The 21,168-nt window shown below is 47.5% G+C and overlaps 1 protein-coding gene across 1 annotated transcript in view; it reads left to right on the forward strand.

Annotated features, from left to right (window-relative positions):
- LOC126210273 (myogenesis-regulating glycosidase-like) overlaps positions 1-21,168 on the forward strand; it is a 49,873-nt gene that overhangs the window by 12,069 nt on the left and 16,636 nt on the right. The window contains exon 3 of the mRNA XM_049939467.1: positions 6,718-7,697. Within this exon, the coding sequence (XP_049795424.1) occupies positions 6,718-7,697 (980 nt within the window). The remainder of the gene's footprint in view (positions 1-6,717; positions 7,698-21,168) is intronic.

Here is a 21,168-nt window from a genome sequence, read left to right on the forward strand (position 1 = left end):
AGACACGATCAGCAACCACAGTGCAGAGTCACTTCCAGACAACATTTGGAAGGAATCCACCTGATTTCAAGAGCATTAAAGCCTGGTATGAGAGGTTCAAGGATCGGTTGCTGACCTTCCGAGGACTGGTCCACCAAGAACCTCAGCAGGCAGGGTGGAAGCTGTAAGGCAGTCTTTTCTGCGAAGTCCGAAGAAATCACGTGAATTAGAGATGCCAAAAAGCTCTCTCCATGACATTTTACACAAACGTTTATTGTTTCGTGCAAACAAAGTGCAAATCGTTCAGGCCTTGTTGCCCAATGACAGTACACGTCGATATGACTTTGCGGTCGGAATGCTATCACGTAATGAGGACGATGATGGTTATCTCAGACAAATTGCCTTTTCCGACGAAGCGACCTTTTTTGTCAGTGGAGTAGTGAATCGGCATAATGTGCGCATTTGGGGTTCAAAACCCACTGGCGAGGTCATCGAGTGCAGTGAATGTTTGGTGTGCGCTATTGCACGATCGAATTATCGGGCCATTCGTCTTCGCTGACGCAACCATCACATCTGCAGTGTATCTGGACATGTTGCAACTGTATGCTGTTCCTCAGCTGCTTCAGCATCACCCCGATGTCTTGTTTCAGCAAGACGGTGCACCGCCTCATTGGGGTTTGGACGTCCGTGCCGATCTCGATATGACCTTTCCTGGGCGATGGATTGGTCGTGATGGGCCAACGGTATGGCCTCCACGCTCTCCTGACATAACCCCATTAGACTTCTTTTTATGGGGTTATGTCAAGGACGAGGTCTACCAAACACGTCTACCAGATCTTGAAACCCTGCGGCAATGGATAACCACAGTCGTTGAATTGATCCCTCCAGTGATGTTGGCTAATGTGTGGACGGAAATTGAATATCACCTAGATGTGCTACATGCTACCAAGGGTGCTCATGTGGAAGTTTACTGATGTGTGAAAAAAACTTTGATAGTTGAGTTATCAATTTATGTAATCAGGGAAAGACTTTTCGGACAACCTGTATAGTCAAATTGAAACGGAAGCTTTGGGGCTGGTTTTTGCCCTAGTGAAGGTCTACGATTTCGTGTACGGTCGTCATTAAACGCTGCAGACAAATCACAAACTTTGGTTTCTTTGTTTCATACGGGTGCTGCAGCACCCACCTGGACGGCGCGCCGCCTCCAGCGTTGGGTGCTCTTCCTGGCGACGTTCGACTTTGATATTGTCTACCGCACCTCTGAACGGCACACAAACGCCGATTTTCTGTCCCAGCTGCTTGCCGGGGCGGACCGTGAGTTTGACGCTTCCCCCTTGGTTTGTTTCCATGTATACCTGGACGTGGACGCAGCTCTGGATGTGCTTCCATTGGATGCCGATGTGGTCGGATGGGCCACCGCTCATGATCAGTCACATCAAGCTCTCCGCCGCCAAACCGCTGCGGGTTGGCCGACCATCCGTAGCAGCGTCCGCAATGCAGAGGTCCAGCACTTTTGAGATCATCGGCGCAGTCTCTTTTTCCGCAGTGACGTTACCCTTTTGCACAGTGATTCCGACGTTCCTCGGGTGGTCATGCAGCATGATTTGCGCCGCTGTGTCCCCGACCTCCACGCGGCCATTGGGGCATCGTGCTCACCAAACAGCTTGCCCGCCGACACCTTTATTGGCGCGGTATGGATAAAGACATTGCCCGCTTCATGTCAGCCTGCACCACGTGCCAAACATGTCAGGAAGCACACCCGCGCCAGTATTTTTCGTGGCCAGATGTTGGCGCTCCATGGGAACGTCTCCATTTGAATTTCGCAGAGCCGTTTCTTTCCCAGTGACTCATACTGATCGACTCTGGGTCGGGATACCCTTATGTCTCCCGCATGACGAACGCCACCTCTGCTGAGACTATCAACATACTCCGGCGCCTCTTTGCTCTCGAGGGACTTCCTGAAACGATTGTTACGGATAACGGTCCACAGTTTACTTCGACCAAATTTAAGCAATTCTGTACTGCCAATGAAATTTCCCTCGCCCATACCACCCCATTTCACCCTGCATAAAACGGCCGGGTGGAACGTTTTGAGCAGACATTCAAGACCCAGACCGATAAGCTGCAGAGCCATCACCCGTTGGAGGAGGCCGTACTTCTTTACTTGGCTATGTACTGCGGCGCCCCCCCCTCCCCCCCGTCGGTAAAAGTCCAGAAAGTCCAGCAGAGGTACTTCATGGTCGACCATTCCGCTCACCCTTATCTGTCCTGGTTCCCGAGGCTTCTTACCCTCCCTTCCGCCCGCACGCCGACACACTCCTTTCGCGTAGGGCAGGAGGTCTGGTCATGGACCTTCTCTCATCCATAGATGCGCTGGGTGCCTGCGCCGAGCTCTGCGGCCGAGCGATGGTGTCTCTCAGGTGGGCCGACGGTTCCGCCGTCGTGAGCATCTCAACCAGCTCTGCCCCAGTCTGGTGGACCACGACGCCCTGGGGGGGGGGGGGGGGGGGGCGGGAGCTGCCAGTGCCTGTCACCGCCCGCCCTGTGGCGGAACCTCCGCTTCCGCCTCCGCCGCTGTCTCCACCGCCAGCTGCCCGTGCTGCGTTGCCACCTCGCGCCCCTGCCAACCATGAACCCATGGACGTCGACCAGGACGCCCCTACTCCTATGGACGTTTGTGCTGCTGTGCGTTTTTTCCCAGTTGGAGAAATGTCGTAGCGGCCCCTTATTGTTAGAGGGCCCGCAGAACCGACACGCAAGATGGGTTGCTAACCCCTTTCAGCAGCGTGGAGAGAAACATCGCCAGCGGACAGAAACAGTAACAGACTTTCAAAATAAACACGGAACTACTTCACCAGACAACATGTGACAGTGTTCCACCAATCGGAACTCATCTGACTGTTAGTTCTTTCCTGCCGACCGCAGGACACTACACTGCTTGAGGGTCGTGAAGCGTTCAATTGTGGCAGTAAAATGAAATGCAAGTGGCTTATGTCAACCATAGGATCATCACACCGTCAAATCCAATTACTTTTAACAGTTAAAAATAATTGTCAGTTATTTTTGCTATCGGGTTTCCCAGACGGGGGTACTGTCAATTCCGAACGCATTCGGAACAGGGCCTGCAAGATTTCCTGCGTACCTCGCACTTGAATAATTTCTCTCCAATGTATTTCTTGTGGACAGCTAACAACCCAAGAAGCTCTACGCGTTATGATCAGTTCTAGTAGTGCATATAATGCGGGAATGACAGCATGAGCAGTATGTGCTGGCACACTAGTGAGTCTAAAGCGGACTAGGTGTCCAGAGCTTTGCAATTGTTCGCAGCGTGTGACAGCAGACATTTAGCCCAGACTGAAAAAACTTAAAGAGCTGGAAGGATGTCAAACTACCACGTACCTAAGAACCGTGCAAAACGAATAGGGAATGCGGCACGTAACCATCTGTTTGTGGTTACTATTCTCCAGCCTGAACACATTTTTATTTAAAAAAAGCAGCCGATACACTAACGAAAATAAATATTTCCAAATGTAGTTGGATTCAAATGAAAGAAATTGGTCCTGCTGTCTTAAAGACAAGAACAATGTTCAGTGAACCTGGAGACCAGAGCACGTACAACTTTACCACTGACAAAATAAAAAAACTTTGTTTTACGGTCACAAAAATGTAAAAATAACTTGTCAGCTGAAAAGAAAAATGACCTGAAACAGATGCTGTCGTATTTGAAAGTACCTAATATAATAGTATTACTAAGAGTTAATCAATTTAAACTGATTTGTGCTCTATAGAATTAAAAGAAGGATTAAAAATAATTTAATCACAGGGTAAAGTATGTGTAAAATTTATCTCTGAAATGTCTATTTTTAGGAAAACTGATAAATGCTTGAGTTTTCTTTCATTGGCAGTTATCTCGTTTTTGCTGATACCCGTATGGCATTTAGTACATATTGCGTTTTTCTGAATTAATGCCTATTTTCATTGATAAAAGAAAGATAACTTAAAAAATTGCAATAGTAGATAATAAATGGAAAATACTGTAGACGTTTTTCATTAAAATACTTTGTAAAACAAAAAAGCTAAATAACTCGGAATCAGTGTTTTGGCACTTAGCCTGTTACACACTGAAGAGCCAAAGAAACTGGTACGCCTGCCTAATATCATGCTGAGCACCGGCGAGACCGCGGAAGAGCCGCAACACGACGTGGCATGGACTCGACTAATGTCTGAAGTAGTGCTGGAGGGAATTGACACCGTGAATCCTTCAGGTCTGTCCATAAATCCGTAAGAGTACGAGGGGGTGGCGATCGCTTCTGAACAGCACGTTGCAAGGCATCCCAGATATGCTCAATAACGATCATGTTTGGAGAGTCTGGTGGCCAGCGGAAGTGTTTAAACTCGGAAGAGTGCTCCTGGAGCCATTGTGCAGCAATTCTGGACATATGGGGTTTCACACTGTCCTGTGGAAATGCCCAACTCCGTCGGAGTTCCCAAAGGACATGAATGGATGCAGGTGATCAGAGAGGCTGCTTACGTACGTGTCACCTGCCAGAGTCGTATCTAGACGTATCAGGAGTCACATATCACTCCAGCTGTGCACGCCCCACACCATTACAGACCCTCCACCAGCCTGAATAGTCCCCTATTGAAATGCAGGATCCATGGGTTCGTGAGGTTGTCTCCATATTCGTACACGTCCATCTGCTCGACACAATTTCAAACGAGATTCGTCCGACCAGACAACATGTTTCCAGTCAGCAACAGTCCAATGTCGGTGTTGACGCGCACAGGCGAGGCATAAAGCTTTGTGTCGTGAAATCATCAAGGGCACACGAGTAGGCTTTCGACTGCGAAAGCCCATATCGATGATGTTTCGTTGAACGGTTCGCACGCTGACACTTGTTGATGGCCCCGCATTGAAATCTGCAGCAATTTCCGGAAGGACTGCACTTAGGTCACGTTGAACGATTCTGTTCAGTCGTCGTTGGTCCCGTTCTTGCAGGATCTTTTTTCGACCGCAGCGATGTCGGAGATCTGATTTTTTACCTGATTCCTGATATTCACGGTTCGCTCGTGAAATGGTCGTAGGGCAAAATCCCCACTTCATCGCTACCTCTGTATCCAATCGCTCGTGCACCGCCTATAACACCACGTTCAAACTCACTTAAATCTTGAAACTTCCTGGCAGATTAAAACTGTGTGCCGGACCGAGACTCGAACTCGGGACCTTTGCCTTTCGCGGGCAAGTGCTCTAGCAACTGAGCTACCCAAGTACGACTCACACCCCGTCCTCACAGCCCTAATTCCGCCAGTACCTCGTCTCCTACCTTCCAAACTTCACGGAACATCTCCTGCGAACCTGCAGAACTAGCACTCCTGGAAGAAAGGATATTGCGGAGACATGGCTTAGCCACAGCCTGGGGGATGTTTCATTCCAGTCACTTAAATCTTGATAATCTGTCATTTTAGCAGCGGTAACCGATCTAACAACTACGCCAGACACTTGTCTCATACAAGCGATGCAGATCGCAGCGCCGTCTTCCGCCTGTTTACATATCACTGTATTTGAACAGGCATGCCTGTATCAGTTTCTTTCTACATCTACATCTACATCCATACTCCGCAAGCCACCTGACGGTGTGTGTCGGAGGATACCTTGAGTACCTCTATCGGTTCTCCCTTCTATTCCAGTCTCGTATTGTTCGTGGAAAGAAGGATTGTCGGTATGCTTCTGTGTGGGCTCTAATCTCTCTGATTTTATCCTCATGGTCTCTTCGCGAGACATACGTAGGAGGGAGCAATATACTGCTTGACTCTTCGGTGAAGGTATGTTCTCGAAACTTCAACAAATCCCCGTACCGAGCTACTGAGCGTCTCTCTTGCAGAGTCTTCCAATGGAGTTTATCTATCATCTCCGTAACGCTTTCGCTATTACTAAATGATCCTGTAACGAGGCGCGCTGCTCTCCGTTGGATCTTCTCTATCTCTTCTATCAACCCTATCTGGTACGGATCCCACACTGCTGAGCAGTATTCAAGCAGTGGGCAAACAAGCGTATTGCAGCCTACTTCATTTGTTTTCGGATTGCATTTCCTTAGGATTCTTCCAACGAATTTCAGTCTGGCATCTGCTATACCAACGATTAACTTTATATGATCATTCCATTTTAAATCCCAGATAATTTATGGAATTAACTGCTTCCAGTTGCTGACCTGCTTGCTATTTTGTAGCTAAATGATAAGGGATCTATCTTTCTAAGTATTCGCAGCACATTACACTTGGCTACATGGAGATTCAATTGCCATTCCCTGCAGCATGCGTCAATTCGCTGCAGATCCTCCTGCATTTCAGTAGAATTTTCCATTGTTACAACCTCTCGATATACCATAGCATCATTCGCAAAAAGCCTCAGTGAACTTCCGATGTTATCCACAAGGTCATTTATGTATATTGTGAATAGCAACGGTCCTACGACACTCCCCTGCGGCACACCCGAAATCACTCTTACTTCGGAAGACTTCTCTCCATTGAGAATGACATGCTGCGTTCTGTTATCTAGGAACTCTTCAATCCAATCACACAATTGGTCTGATAGTCCATATGCTCTTACTTTGTTCATTAAACGACTTTGGGGAACTGGCGCTTCAGTGTAGATTTCTACTCTACATATACTGTTGACTACGGATTTGCTTTAGGAATAAATAGTGTTGCTGTGAGACAAATGTATTTTGATTTTTGCAGGTGGAGACGTCGGTTCGGTCGTTGTATTGGGATACGAGGGTGCTCCTAGTCCATGCGATGGTGCTGGGTCCAGTGACTGTTTCGAGTTCCAGGAATCGAGCGTTGTCGTCGAGCATTCGGCAAGGGCGGGAGAGTGTGTCACCACTTACATGTCGTTCAACGTCTCGTCAATATACTTTGTACAGACGTGCACTCCTTTCAGCGGTAGCCACCTCTACGGCGGCCCGGAGCAGTACTACCAGTACTGGCCCACAGAGTCGGTCGTGTACAGCAACTACGCGTACGTCACCAAGCAGGAGGACAACGTGGGCGTGGCCGAGCGCTACTGGCTCTTCTCCGACGGCAGGTACATGCACGCGGCGCCGGAAATGCAGCTGTTCGTCAACCAGAACGAGAACGACTCGGTGGGCTGTCTGGGCGTTGCCGCTCAGTTGGAGCCTCCGTACCCCCTGGAGGGAGACATCATCGTGCTCAACGAGACGACGTGCGTGTTCGGGGACGCGAGGTTGGCCCACGAAGACGCCGTCGAGAGGTTCCTGGGCAAGCCCTCCGGAGTGCCGGACGAGCGCATGGTCACGCACCCCATCTGGTCGACGTGGGCGCGCTACAAGCGCGACATCGACGACTCGACGGTGAGGCAGCTGGCCGCGGAAGTGGTCGCCAACGGATTCAACAACAGCCAGATCGAGATAGACGACTCGTGGGAGAGCTGCTACGGCAGTCTGACGTTCGACGCGACCAGGTTCCCCAGCGTGAGCAACCTGACGCGGGATCTCCACGACCTGGGCTTCCGCGTCACACTGTGGGTGCACCCGTTCGTTAACATCGACTGCGAGCCGTTCTATTCAGAGGCCCTCGCCAGTGGATACTTCGTCACCAATACAAACGGCAGTGCCAATACCTCCTGGTGGAACGGCGAAGCCAGCGTCGTCGACTTCACGAACCCTGATGCGGCAGCCTGGTGGACCGACAGGCTGTGGGTGAGTACTCTTCTGAATCAAGAGTCGTAACGAGGTATCACGTGACAATGCAGTACCAGTAGCCCTTCCTCCGATAGACTTTGAGGATTATTCGATTATTCAAAAACAGTCTTAATCGCATTTATTATTATTATTATACCGCCAACCGGTTTCAACCCGACGTAGGGGTCACCTTCTGGGCGTTTACACTGTGAAATTATATATATCCGTCAGAAAGACTCCATTATACAACAGCTAAAACTACGTAAATTTAAAATATGTTACCCACTGGTCGACTGCTGGTGGTGTCACTCCTGTCTACATAATGGTAGGCAACAATGCGAGACTAACCCTTCGTATGGGCTTAAATAGCGTGCTGAGATCACGTGAATAGAGGGCAACAGACCCAGCGGCGATCAACGGCATTTAATACAGTTTGTTATATGTAATTACTAGTCACCTTGGTTTAACATGAATTTAAGTGACAATAAATAACAGAAAACGGAACCATTCCATTTAAAAAGAGTTACAATTATAGTGTTAATTATAAAATAATAACAAATGTTGAAGCCGACCTTGGGGAAGATCAGTTTGGATTCCGTAGAAATATTGGAACACGTGAGGCAATACTGACCTTACGACTTACCTTAGAAGAAAGATTAAGGAAAGGCAAACCTACGTTTCTAGCATTTGTAGACTTAGAGAAAGCTTTTGACAATGTTGACTGGAATACTCTCTTTCAAATTCTAAAGGTGGCAGGGGTAAAATGCAGGGAGCGAAAGGCTATTTTCAATTTGTACAGAAACCAGATGGCAGTTATAAGAGTTGAGGGACATGAAAGGGAAGCAGCGGTTGTGAAGGGAGTGAGACAGGGTTGTAGCCTGTCCCCGATGTTATTCAATCTGTATATTGAGCAAGCAGTAAAAGAAACAAAAGAAAAATTCGGAGTAGGTATTAAAATCCATGGAGAAGAAAGAAAAACTTTGAGGTTCGCCCATGACATTGTGGTTCTGTCAGAGACAGCAAAGGACTTGGAAGAGCAGTTGAACGGAATGGACAGTGTCTTGAAAGGAGGATATAAGATGAACATCAACAAAAGCAAAACCAGAATAATGGAATGTAGTCGAATTAAGTCGGGTGACGCTGAGGGAATTAGATTAGGAAATGAGACACTTAAAGTCGTAAAGGAGTTTTGCTATTTGGGGAGCAAAATAACTGATGATGGTCGAAGTAGAGAGGATATAAAATGTAGACTGGCAATGGCAAGGAAAGTGTTTCTGAAGAAGAGAAATTTGTTAACATCGAGTATTGATTTAAGTGTCAGGAAGTCGTTTCTGAAAGTATTTGTATGGAGTGTAGCCATGTATGGAAGTGAAACATGGACGAAAAATAGTGTAGACAAGAGAATAGAAGCTTTCAAAATGTGGTGCTACAGAAGAATGCTGAAGATTAGGTGGGTAGATCACATAACTAATGAGGAGGTATTGAATAGAATTGGGGAGAAGAGGAATTTGTGGCACAACTTGACAAGAAGAAGGGATCGGATGGTAGGACATGTTCTGAGTCATCAAGGGATCATAAATTTAGCATTGGAGGGCAGCGTGGAGGGTAAAAATCGTAGAGGGAGACCAAGAGATGAATACACTAAGCAGATTCAGAAGGCTGTAGGTTGCAGTAAGTACTGCGAGATGAAGGAGCTTGCACAGGATAGAGTAGCATGGAGAGCTGCATCAAACCAGTCTCAGCGCTGAAGACAACAACGACAACAACAACAACAAATGTTCCGTAGTCAACTCGTAAAATTCGTAAAAGTATATTACATTATGTGCCATAATATAAGCCGGCCACGGTGGCCGTGCGGTTCTGGCGCTGCAGTCCGGAACCGCGGGACTGCTACGGTCGCAGGTTCGAATCCTGCCTCGGGCATGGGTGTGTGTGGTGTCCTTAGGTTAGTTAGGTTTAAGTAGTTCTAAGTTCTAGGGGACTTGTGACCTAAGATGTTGAGTCCCATAGTGCTCAGAGCCATTTGAACCATTTGAACCATAATATAAAGTAAAACATTTTGTGACACACAAAAATTGGTGTCGTCTTGTATTATAAGATATCTATTCGTGCATTTACGTAGAAAACATTTGAGTCAATTTACTAAAACGGCTAATATGGAAGGACTACAAAGCTGTCTACTTCTTGTGGTGAGGACGCCGTCTATTCACGTGATCTCAGCACGCTATTTAAGCCCATACGAAGGGTTGGTCTCGCATAGTTCCTGCCGTTATGTAGACAGGAGTGAAACCACCAGCAGTCGAAAAATGGGTAACGTATTTTAAATTTACGTAATTTTAGCTGTTGTATAATGGAGTCTTTCTGACGGATTTATATAATTTCACAGTGTAAACGCCCAGAAGGTGACCCCTACGTCGGGTTGAAACCGGTTGGCGGTATAATAATAATAAATGCGATTAAGACTTTGTTTGAATAATTGATTAATCATACTAATCGCTGTTAATTACCACAACTATGTTGTCCAAAAATCTTTGAGGATTATTGGCTGTACCAACTGTAAGAAGTATCAGAAGTATTGGGAAGGACAAAAATGCTTTTCTCCTGTTCCATCAGTCATCTTTGCTCTGCTAAGAGGAAAGTCACAAGTACTGAAGGTTAATACAGGCAGAGGAAAAGGAGGAAATGACTGTGAGAAACTTTTTTTCGGACATCGGAATCACCTTGTGTTCATGCTAGTGGATAGCTGCTTGCTGTGAGCGTGTGAGCTCTCTGATATAGCACCTGTTCAAGCACTCTCCCCGTGCATCGATATAAACTTGAACTACTTTAATGAGTCATAAATTATGACACATTTCCAATTTTGGGAGATGATAATATGCAACTGGGAGGCTACATAGATACACACAAAGTTCTCATAGCAGATGTTGAAAATTGCGTTTACCAGCATCGACACGCAGCTGTACTCGTTTCACCATATTCCGCGACGCTCTGTAAGGTGTGTCCTCGCCAATGTTTCTCATTTCCTGTGTAATGGCCTCGCGGAGTTCTGCAGTTGACCACGGTCTATTCTTCTGCACTCTGGTTTTAAGATACCCCTACGAGAAAGTATCTGAATAATCTGAAAAAATTTGTGGCCTTCGGATCACCTGACATAATCCCCCCCTCTCCCCCCCAAGTCACCAACGAAACTACACTCATGCTCATAAATTAAGGGTAATTGCAGAATGTGGTGCCACACAACGTGGCACTACACAAAACTGCCGCTAATAGCATAGACACATAGGGAACACACACGACACAGATCTGAAAGTCCACGGTATTTGTGATAAGTTGAGAAAACCGTCCCAAAACACGTGTGCTACAAAACACGACTGTTTCCTGCGCATGTACCCCTACATCAGTATGGGATATGATGCACACGTACACAGGCTGCACAACGGGTTGACATACTCTGGATCAGGTGGTCGAGCAGCAACTGCGATATAGCCTTCCATACTTGCACCAGTGCCTGTCGGAGCTCCTGAAGTATCCTAGGGGTTTGAAGATGTACAACAATATGTCGACCGAGAGCATCTCAGACGTGTTCGATGGGGTTTAGGTCTGGAGAACAGGCAGGCCACTCCATTCGCCTGATATCTTCTGTTTCAAGGAACTCCTCCATGATGGCAGCTCAGTGGGGCTTTGCGTTATCATCCATCAGGAGGAAGGTGACACCCACTGCACCCCTGAAAAGGTGGACATACTGGTGCAAAATGGAGTCCCGATGCACCTGACCTGTTACAGTTCCTCTGTCAAAGACATGCAGGGGTGTACGTGCACCAATCATAATCCCGCCCCACACCATCAAAACACGACGTCCATACATGTCTCTTTCAAGGACATTATGGGGTTGGTATCTGGTGCCTGGTTCACGCCAGATGAAAACCCGGCGAGAATCACTGTTCAGACTATACCTGGACTCGTCCGTGAACATAACCTGGGACCACTGTTCTAATGACCATGTATTGTGTTCTTGACACCAGGCTTTACGGGCTCTCCTGTGACCAGGGGTCTGTGGAATGCACCTTGCAGGTCTGTTCAGTCGTCTCCAGACTGTGTCTGGAGACAACTGTTCCAGTGTCTGCAGTATGGTCCCGAGCAAGGCAACCTGCAGTACTCCGTGGCCGTCTGCGGGCACTGATGGTGAGATATCGGTCTTCTTGTGGTGTTGTATACAGTGGACGTCCCATACTGTAACGTCTGGATACGTTCCCTGTGTGCTGGAATCGTTGCCATAATCTTGAGATCACACTTTGTGGCACACGGAGGGCCCATGCTGCGACCTGCTGTGTTTGACCAGCCTCCAGTCGCCCTAGTATTCTACCCCTCATAACATCGTCAATATGTATTCTTCGAGCCATTTTCAACACACAGTCACCATTAGCACGTCTGAAAACTTCTGCACACTTACTCGCTGCGCTGTACTCTGACATGCACCAACACACCTCTGCGTATGTGGACTGCTGCCAGCACCATCGTGCAACGACCGCAGGTCAAATGCACCGCATGGTCATACCAGGAGGTGATTTAAACCCGCAAACCGCCCACCAGAGCGTGAGTGTATTTACATGTTGCACTAATGCGTTAGACGTTTGGCACATTGCTCCATCTTGTTGGAAATAACCTTGTATAACTTCGGCGACATCCATTTGCTTCACAAATGTGTTGAAGATGCCCATATAAACTGTAGTGTCTACGGTCGTATCAAAGAAAATGGTGCAAACAATCCTCAAAGCTGACACTGTGCACCCCGCTCCTGCCTTTTGATCATGCAGTGGTGCTTGTTTGGATGACACAGGGGTTTACACCAACCCATTATCAGCTATGTTGTGTGTTGATGTAGCCTGATAGATGGAACCACTACTCATCTTTAAACGAAGTTCGGCTGAGAATGTCAGGATCTTGAATATGAAACCCCTGAAATCATTGACAGTAATGCATTCTTTTCTCACGATCTGTTTCTTGCAATGCTTGCATCATATGCACTCTGTACGGTCGCAGTGCCAATTTCTCTGCAGGTTTCTGACACATGCCATGTAAAATGCCTGTCTCCTGGCTCGATCAACGCAACGATTTTCTTAGTGAGTTCTCCAAGTGTCTTCGAACATTATCACTAACGTCTTCACTCAGTACTGTTTTATGTTGACCACTGTCACTGTTTAGTACACCAGTTGTCCCCAGTTTCCTAGCAATCGATAAAACTGTTGCTTCTGTTGGACCATCACGCACATTGAATTCTCTGTGGAATGCCCGTTTTGTTATAACCAATGGGTCTGTCTTCCAGCGTGTTTTCACAGTAAAAACCCGCATGCCTCTATCAGCTAAAAGGCAGCAAACGAGTCACTGAGTTGCTCTTCATTGTACCGCGGCCAGAACTACACACAGACTTCACAAACCACGAGGGTATGCGAACGAACGAAGACGAGCCGAGCTTGTGCAGCAGTATACCGGGCAAAGGACCTCTTGCGCAGAAACCACAATCAACTTTCCAACAACGGGTGGCACTTCAGATTCCCTCAGAGGTACTGACAACATTAAAACAACATTCTCGTGTCAACGAGGTTTGGAAGGGAAGTTACGACCCATTGAAGTAGTTCAGGTCGTCCTGTACTAAGGGGGACTTTCACCTGGGCTTCCATGGGATTTGCGGTTGTAAGGCCGCTATTACACTATCATATTTCTTTGTCAAAGTTGATGTCAAATATTTATGTCACAGAAATTTGATAGTGTAATAAGGAACTTTGTCAAATCTCACATTTTGCCAAAGAAATAAAATCAAATCTAAGGCCTCGCTGTAGAATTCATCATAAAAGTCGTTCGTCTTTTGTTCACTAAAGTGGGAAACGCAACCGCCTGGAACACTGGCATCGCTACAGCTATTTCCCGTCTGTAGTGTGCTTGTAAACATGGCTGCAAAGTTTAGTTGGCGTGTTCCTTCGGCTCCTTATACACACATCAAAGTTTTGCATCACCCCGGTTCCAAGAACTCCTGAAGATAGACGTTGACTGTGGATATTGTAGCACAGACATAGTCCCTTTGACTGTCCAGAGATGTCACTAAGCCTGCCCAAAGATGTAAACAACCATGCACGTGCAGCGCCTATTAGACAGCGGGGGTCCGTTAGCCGATCAGTTCCAGTCATTCCTCCAGGAAGGAGGTAAATGGCTCGTGTTGTCTGTACTTCAATCATGCCTAGACGGTCAATACCGCAGTTCGATCGCGTCCGCATTGTTACTTTGTACCAGGAAGGGATCTCATCAAGCAAAGTGTCCAGACGTCTCGGAGTGAACCAAAGCGATGTCGTTCGGACATGGAGGAGATACAGACAGACAGGAAATGTCGGTGACATGTCTCGCTCAAGCCACCAAAGGGCTACTACAGTGTAAGACCGTTACCTACGGATTATGGCTCGGAGGAAACCTGACAGCAACGCCATCATACACTCCTGGAAATGGAAAAAAGAACACATTGACACCGGTGTGTCAGACCCACCATACTTGCTCCGGACACTGCGAGAGGGCTGTACAAGCAATGATCACACGCACGGCACAGCGGACACACCAGGAACCGCGGTGTTGGCCGTCGAATGGCGCTAGCTGCGCAGCATTTGTGCACCGCCGCCGTCAGTTTCAGCCAGTTTGCCGTGGCATACGGAGCTCCATCGCAGTCTTTAACACTGGTAGCATGCCGCGACAGCGTGGACGTGAACCGTATGTGCAGTTGACGGACTTTGAGCGAGGGCGTATAGTGGGCATGCGGGAGGCCGGGTGGACGTACCGCCGAATTGCTCAACACGTGGGGCGTGAGGTCTCCACAGTACATCGATGTTGTCGCCAGTGGTCGGCGGAAGGTGCACGTGCCCGTCGACCTGGGACCGGACCGCAGCGACGCACGGATGCACGCCAAGACCGTAGGATCCTACGCAGTGCCGTAGGGGACCGCACCGCCACTTCCCAGCAAATTAGGGACACTGTTGCTCCTGGGGTATCGGCGAGGACCATTCGCAACCGTCTCCATGAAGCTGGGCTACGGTCCCGCACACCGTTAGGCCGTCTTCCGCTCACGCCCCAACATCGTGCAGCCCGCCTCCAGTGGTGTCGCGACAGGCGTGAATGGAGGGACGAATGGAGACGTGTCGTCTTCAGCGATGAGAGTCGCTTCTGCCTTGGTGCCAATGATGGTCGTATGCGTGTTTGGCGCCGTGCAGGTGAGCGCCACAATCAGGACTGCATACGACCGAGGCACACAGGGCCAACACCCGGCATCAATGGTGTGGGGAGCGATCTCCTACACTGGCCGTACACCACTGGTGATCGTCGAGGGGACACTGAATAGTGCACGGTACATCCAAACCGTCATCGAACCCATCGTTCTACCATTCCTAGACCGGCAAGGGAACTTGCTGTTCCAACAGGACAATGCACGTCCGCATGTATCCCGTGCCACCCAACGTGCTCTAGAAGGTGTAAGTCAACTACCCTGGCCAGCAAGATCTCCGGATCTGTCCCCCATTGAGCATGTTTGGGACTGGATGAAGCGTCGTCTCACGCGGTCTGCACGTCCAGCACGAACGCTGGTCCAACTGAGGCGCCAGGTGGAAATGGCATGGCAAGCCGTTCCACAGGACTACATCCAGCATCTCTACGATCGTCTCCATGGGAGAATAGCAGCCTGCATTGCTGCGAAAGGTGGATATACACTGTACTAGTGCCGACATTGTGCATGCTCTGTTGCCTGTGTCTATGTGCCTGTGGTTCTGTCAGTGTGATCATGTGATGTATCTGACCCCAGGAATGTGTCAATAAAGTTTCCCCTTCCTGGGACAATGAATTCACGGTGTTCTTATTTCAGTTTCCAGGAGTGTATTTAATAATGCTTTTCGTGCAGCCACAGGACGTCGTGTTACGACTCAAACTGTGCGCAATAGGCTGCATGATGCGTAACTTCACTCCCAACGTTCATAGCGAGACAACATGCCGAATGGACCGCTTAGGATTGGCATCGCGTTCTCTTCACCGATCAGTGTCGCATATGCCTTCGATCAGACAATCGTCGGAGACGTGTTTGGAAGCAACCCGGTCAGGCTGAACACCTTAAACACATTGTCCAGCGAGTGCAGCAAGGTGGAGGTTCCCTGCTGTTTTGGGGTGACATTATGTGCGGCCGACGTACGCCGCTGGTGGTGATGGAAGGCACCATGGCTGTACGATACGTGAATGCCATCCTCAGACCAATAGTGCAACCATATCGGCAGCTTATTGACGAAGCATTTGTCTTCATGGACGACAATTCGCTCCCCCATCGTGCACATCTTGTGAATGACTTCCTTCAGGATGGCCAGCATGTTCTCCAGACATGAACCCTATCAAACATGCCTGGAGTAGATTGAAAAGGGCTGTTTATGGACGATGTGACCCATCAACCATTCTGAGGGCTCTACACCGAATCGCCGTTGAGGTGAGGCACAATCTGGACCAACAGTGCCTTGATGAACTTGTGGATATTATGCCACGACGAATACAGGAAAGCATCAACGCAAGAGAACGTGCTACTGGGTATTAGAGGTACCGGTGTGTGCAGCAATCTGGACCACCAGCTCTGATGGTCTCGCTGTATGGTGGTAAAACATGTAATGTGCGGTTTTCATGAACATCAAAAAGGGCGGAAATGATGTTGATCTCTATTCCGATTTTCTGTACAGGTTCCGGAACTCTCGGAAGCGAGGTGATGCAAAACTTTTTTTGATGTGTGTAATAACCTTGCTTCGAAAGGGATGGGGGTGTGAGCAAGGGGCACAATTCATGCTATTAATCTTGTGCTGGTGGAAAGGTGGGGTATGTTGCAGGCGACTTCAAATCCCAATCAGAGCTACAGTAAACACCCAGGAAGCTTTTCAGCAAGCTGGATTAAACGACAACACTCTAAAATAAGCTTTTTTCTCAAGTCTCCATTGTAGTTTGTCTATTTTTGAACTCTAGATGCCACAAGTTAAACGTGCTTCATCTTGTACTTTCTATTAATTTTGTAGTTGTTGAAAGACTCATCATTTTCTTGAGGCCTTTTTCCCACTGCAATGCGCGGTCGGACTTGTTACTATTTATTTGGCGGCGTTAGCTGCAGCAGATGGCCGGATGCCCTTCCTGCCTCCACCCCGAACCCCGCAGGACGGAAGTAGTGTACCCAAGCTGTCTGCGTCTAGTGTAAGCCACGGAATAGTGAGAAAAATTTCAAATGTGTGCTAGTTGTGTAATTGACGTGGAACTTGGGGACCAGCCCGGTATTCACGTTGGGTGACGCGGAGAACCGCCGAGAAACCACATCTAGGCTGGCCGGCATACCAGCCCTCGTCGTTAATTCGCCGGGCGATTCGGGGCCGGCGTGCCTAGCAGAGCTCAGGAAGCAGCACATTAGCGCTCTCGGCTACCCAGGCGGGTGTTGAAACACGCTTTTGAAGTTATTTTGGTTAAAATGCACTGCAGTATTAGAGTGGAGCAGCTCTCTCCTGTGACAACAAATAGCAATTTGTGGGGAACCCATGCATTACTCAAGTAAGTATTCTGCTTTGTAATACACTATTGGACATTAAAATTGCTACACCAAGAAGAAATGCAGATGATAAACGAGTATTCATTGGACAAATACGAGGGCGGTTCAGAAAGTAACCTCCGATTGGCCACAGTGCGGGTTGTGGGGGGAGTAGCGACGCCATCTGTGCGTTCACGCACTCAACAGGTCAGTCGGCATCAAGCCGTGGTCGAGTGAACGTCGTACCTGCGCTAGTTTAGTTTTTGTGGCAGTTTGAAATGTGTGCTGCAATAGAAAACCCCGCCAAATGTGAAGTGCGTGCTGTCATAAGGTTTTTTACAGCCAAAGGATATTCTGCAGCAGCTATTCATCGTGAGCTTTGTGCCGTGTACGGACCAAGAGTTACGAGTGAAGGAGTTGTCCGTGAATGGGTACGTTTATTTAAAAGTGGACGAGAGAACGTTCATGATGAAGAGAGGAGTGGTAGACCATCATTGGTGACTGACGAACTCGTTCAGACAGTTGATGCAAAAGTTCGTGAAAATCGACGTTTCTCAATGTCGGAGTTGTCTACTGGTTTTCCACAGATTTCTAAGACTCTCTTGTACGAGATAGTGACAGCAAGATTGGGTTACCGTAAGTTCTGTGCACGATGGGTGCCCAAAATTCTTACCGATCACCACAAAACTCAAAGAATGGCCTCTGCATTAGACTTTCTGTCACGTTATGAGGACGAAGGAGAACCATTGTTAAACAGAATCGTGACCGGTGACGAAACCTGGATTAAGTACGTGAACCCTGAGACAAAAGAACAATCAAAGATGTGGGCACATTCAAATTCGCCTACCAAACCAAGAAAAGCCTCGCAAGATTTTTCTGCCAGAAAACTGATGGCAACGGTGTTTTGGGATGCCAAAGGGGTGTTGTTGGTTGAATTCATGGAACGTGGTACGACCATTAATCAAGACGTGTACTGTGAAACAATAAAAAAGTTACGACGGGCTATACAGAACAAACGCCGTGGTATGCTGACTTCCGGTATCGTTTTTTTGCACGATAACGCCCGTCCTCACTCTGCTCGCAGAACAACGGCCCTTCTTGAGTCCTTCAAGTGGGACGTTATCAACCATCCACCTTACAGCCCAGACCTGGCGCCAAGTGATTATCACCTCTTCATGCATTTGAAGAAATGGCTCGGGTCACAGCGGTTTGATGACGACGAAGAGCTCAAAGATGCGGTCACAGGCTGGCTCCAGGCACAAGCGGGTGATTTTTATGCAGAAGGAATTTCAAAGCTTGTGAAGAGATACGATAAGTGCCTCAATCGCTATGGAGACTATGTAGAAAAATAGTGCAAAGATGTAGTTGTAAGATGTATATATTAAAATATTTTTATTTAACTTGGTGTATTTTTTTAAATCAACCGGAGGTTACTTTCTGAACGGCCCTCGTATATTATACTATAACTGACATGTGATTACATTTTCACGCAATTTGGGTGCATAGATCCCGAGAAATCAATACCGAGAACAACCACCTCTGGCCGTAATGACGGCCTTGATACGCCTGGGCATTGAGTCAAACAGAGCTTGGATGGCGTGTACAGGTACAGCTGCCCATGCAGCTTCAAACGATACCACAGTTAATCAAGACTAGTGACTGGCGTATTGTGACGAGCCAGTTGCTCGGCCACCATTGATCAGACGTTTTAAATTGGTGAGAGATCTGGAGAATGTGTTGGCCAGGGCAGCAGTCGAACATTTTCTGTATCCAGAAAGGTCTGTACAGGACCTGCAACATGCACTCGTTCATTATCCTGCTGAAATGTAGAGTTCCGCAGGGATCGAATGAAGGGTAGAGCCACGGGTCGTAACACGTCTGAAATTTAACGTCCATTGTTCAAAGTGCCGTCAGTGTGAACAAGAGGTGACCGAGACGTGTAACAAATGGCATCCCATACCATCACGCCACTTGATATGCCAGTATGGCGATGACGAATACACGCTTCCAATGTGTGTTCACCGCGATGTCGCCAAACACGGATGCGATCATAATGATGCTGTAAACAGAAACTGGATCCATCCGACAAAAATGACGTTTTGCCATTCGTGCACCCAGGTTCGTCGTTGAGTACACCATCGCAGGCGCTCGTGTGTGCGATGCGGCGTCAAGGGTAACCGCAGCAATGGTCTCCGAGCTGATAGTCCATGCTGCTGCAAACGTCGTCGAACTGTTCGTGCAGATGGTTGTTGTCTTGCAAACGTCCCGATCTGTTGGGGCTGCACGATTCGTTACAGCCATGCGGATAAGATACCTGTCATCTTGACTGCTAGTGATACGAGGCCGTTAGGATCCAGCACGGCGTTCCGCATTACCCTCCTGAATCCACCGATTCTATATTCTGATAATACTCATTGTACCTCGACCAACGGGAGCAGCAATGTCGCGATACGATAAACCGCAATCGCGAAAGGCTACAATCCGACCTTTATCAAAGTCGGAAACCTGTTGGTACGCATTTCATCTCATTACATGAGGCATCACAACAACGTTTCACCAGGCAACGTCGGTCAACTTCTGTTTGTGAGCACGTTGTAGATGTCGCCAACCTTGTGTGAATGCTCTGAAAAGCTAATCATTTACATATCACAGCATATTCTTTCTGTCGGTTAAATTTCGCGTCTGAGCACGTCATATTCGTGGTGTAGCAATTTTAATGACCGGCAGTGTATTAGGAGCCACTTTACTGAGCAAATACTGAAACGCACTCTTTTCCATTCGTGAGCGATTTATATATGATTTGATGTTCTCCACTTAGAGGTCTCGTATCAAATTTTACTGAATGGTTTTGTTATCTCAACATAAAACCCACGGCTTCATACAAGCATGTTTCCTCTCTTTCTGCCGCCTCTCGTTAAAATGCATACACACTGCAGTTGTGGTACAAGCAACTGCAGCGCGTAATAACCAGTTATTGTTGTCCGCCATGTTGAACTTTGACGAAAAATATGATAGTGTAATACCCCTTTTTAGTTCTTTGTCAAAGAAATTCCACGAATGCTTGATCATATTTCTTTGTCAAAGGAATTTGATAATGTGATACTGGCCTAATCGCAGGCTTCGTGACAACTGTGGACTTCGTGAATATTATTGCGGACGACCTGCGTCCGTTCGTGCTTGATGTCTCCTGTGACGGCGACGGCATCTTCCAGCAGGATAACTCTCCGTACCACAACGCCAGAACTGTATGACAGTAGTTTCACGTGCATGATAGTCAACACAGATTGATGTAATGACCATGGTTCAAATCTTATATCTCTGGCAGGAAACAAAGGATGTCATTAGGAAAGTGACATGTATCAAGCTATCAGGCATCATTCAACTGGAAACTAATTACATGTGGGGTCACCCAACATTCCATTTTGGGGGCCTTACTTTTTCTTGTGTATATCAATGACCTTTCATCAGTAACATTACCAGATGCCAAATTCGTTTTGTTTTCTGATGATACAAACATTGCAATAAATAGCAAATCAAATGTAGTCTTAGAAATATCAGCTAATAAAATATTTCTGGACTTTAATCACTGGTTCCTAGCCAATTCTTTGTCACTAAACTTTGAAGAAACACACTACATGAAGTTCAGAACTTGTAAGGGGTGTTCCACGAGTATATGCATAAGATACGATGAGAAGCGGATAGAAGAAGTGGACAGTGTTAAATTATTGGGATTACAGCTTGATAATAAATTCAACTGGGAGGAGCACACCACAGAACTGCTGAAGGGTCTTAACAAATCTCTATTTGCAATGCGAATTGTGTCAGACATAGGGGATATAAAAATGAAAAAGCTGGCACACCATGCTTACTTTCATTCCATATATGGGATTATTTTTTGGGGTAATTCATCAAGCCAAGCTAATG

The sequence above is a fragment of the Schistocerca nitens genome, chromosome 10 (genome assembly GCF_023898315.1).
Source record: "Schistocerca nitens isolate TAMUIC-IGC-003100 chromosome 10, iqSchNite1.1, whole genome shotgun sequence".
NCBI classification, from domain to species: Eukaryota; Metazoa; Arthropoda; class Insecta; order Orthoptera; family Acrididae; genus Schistocerca; species Schistocerca nitens.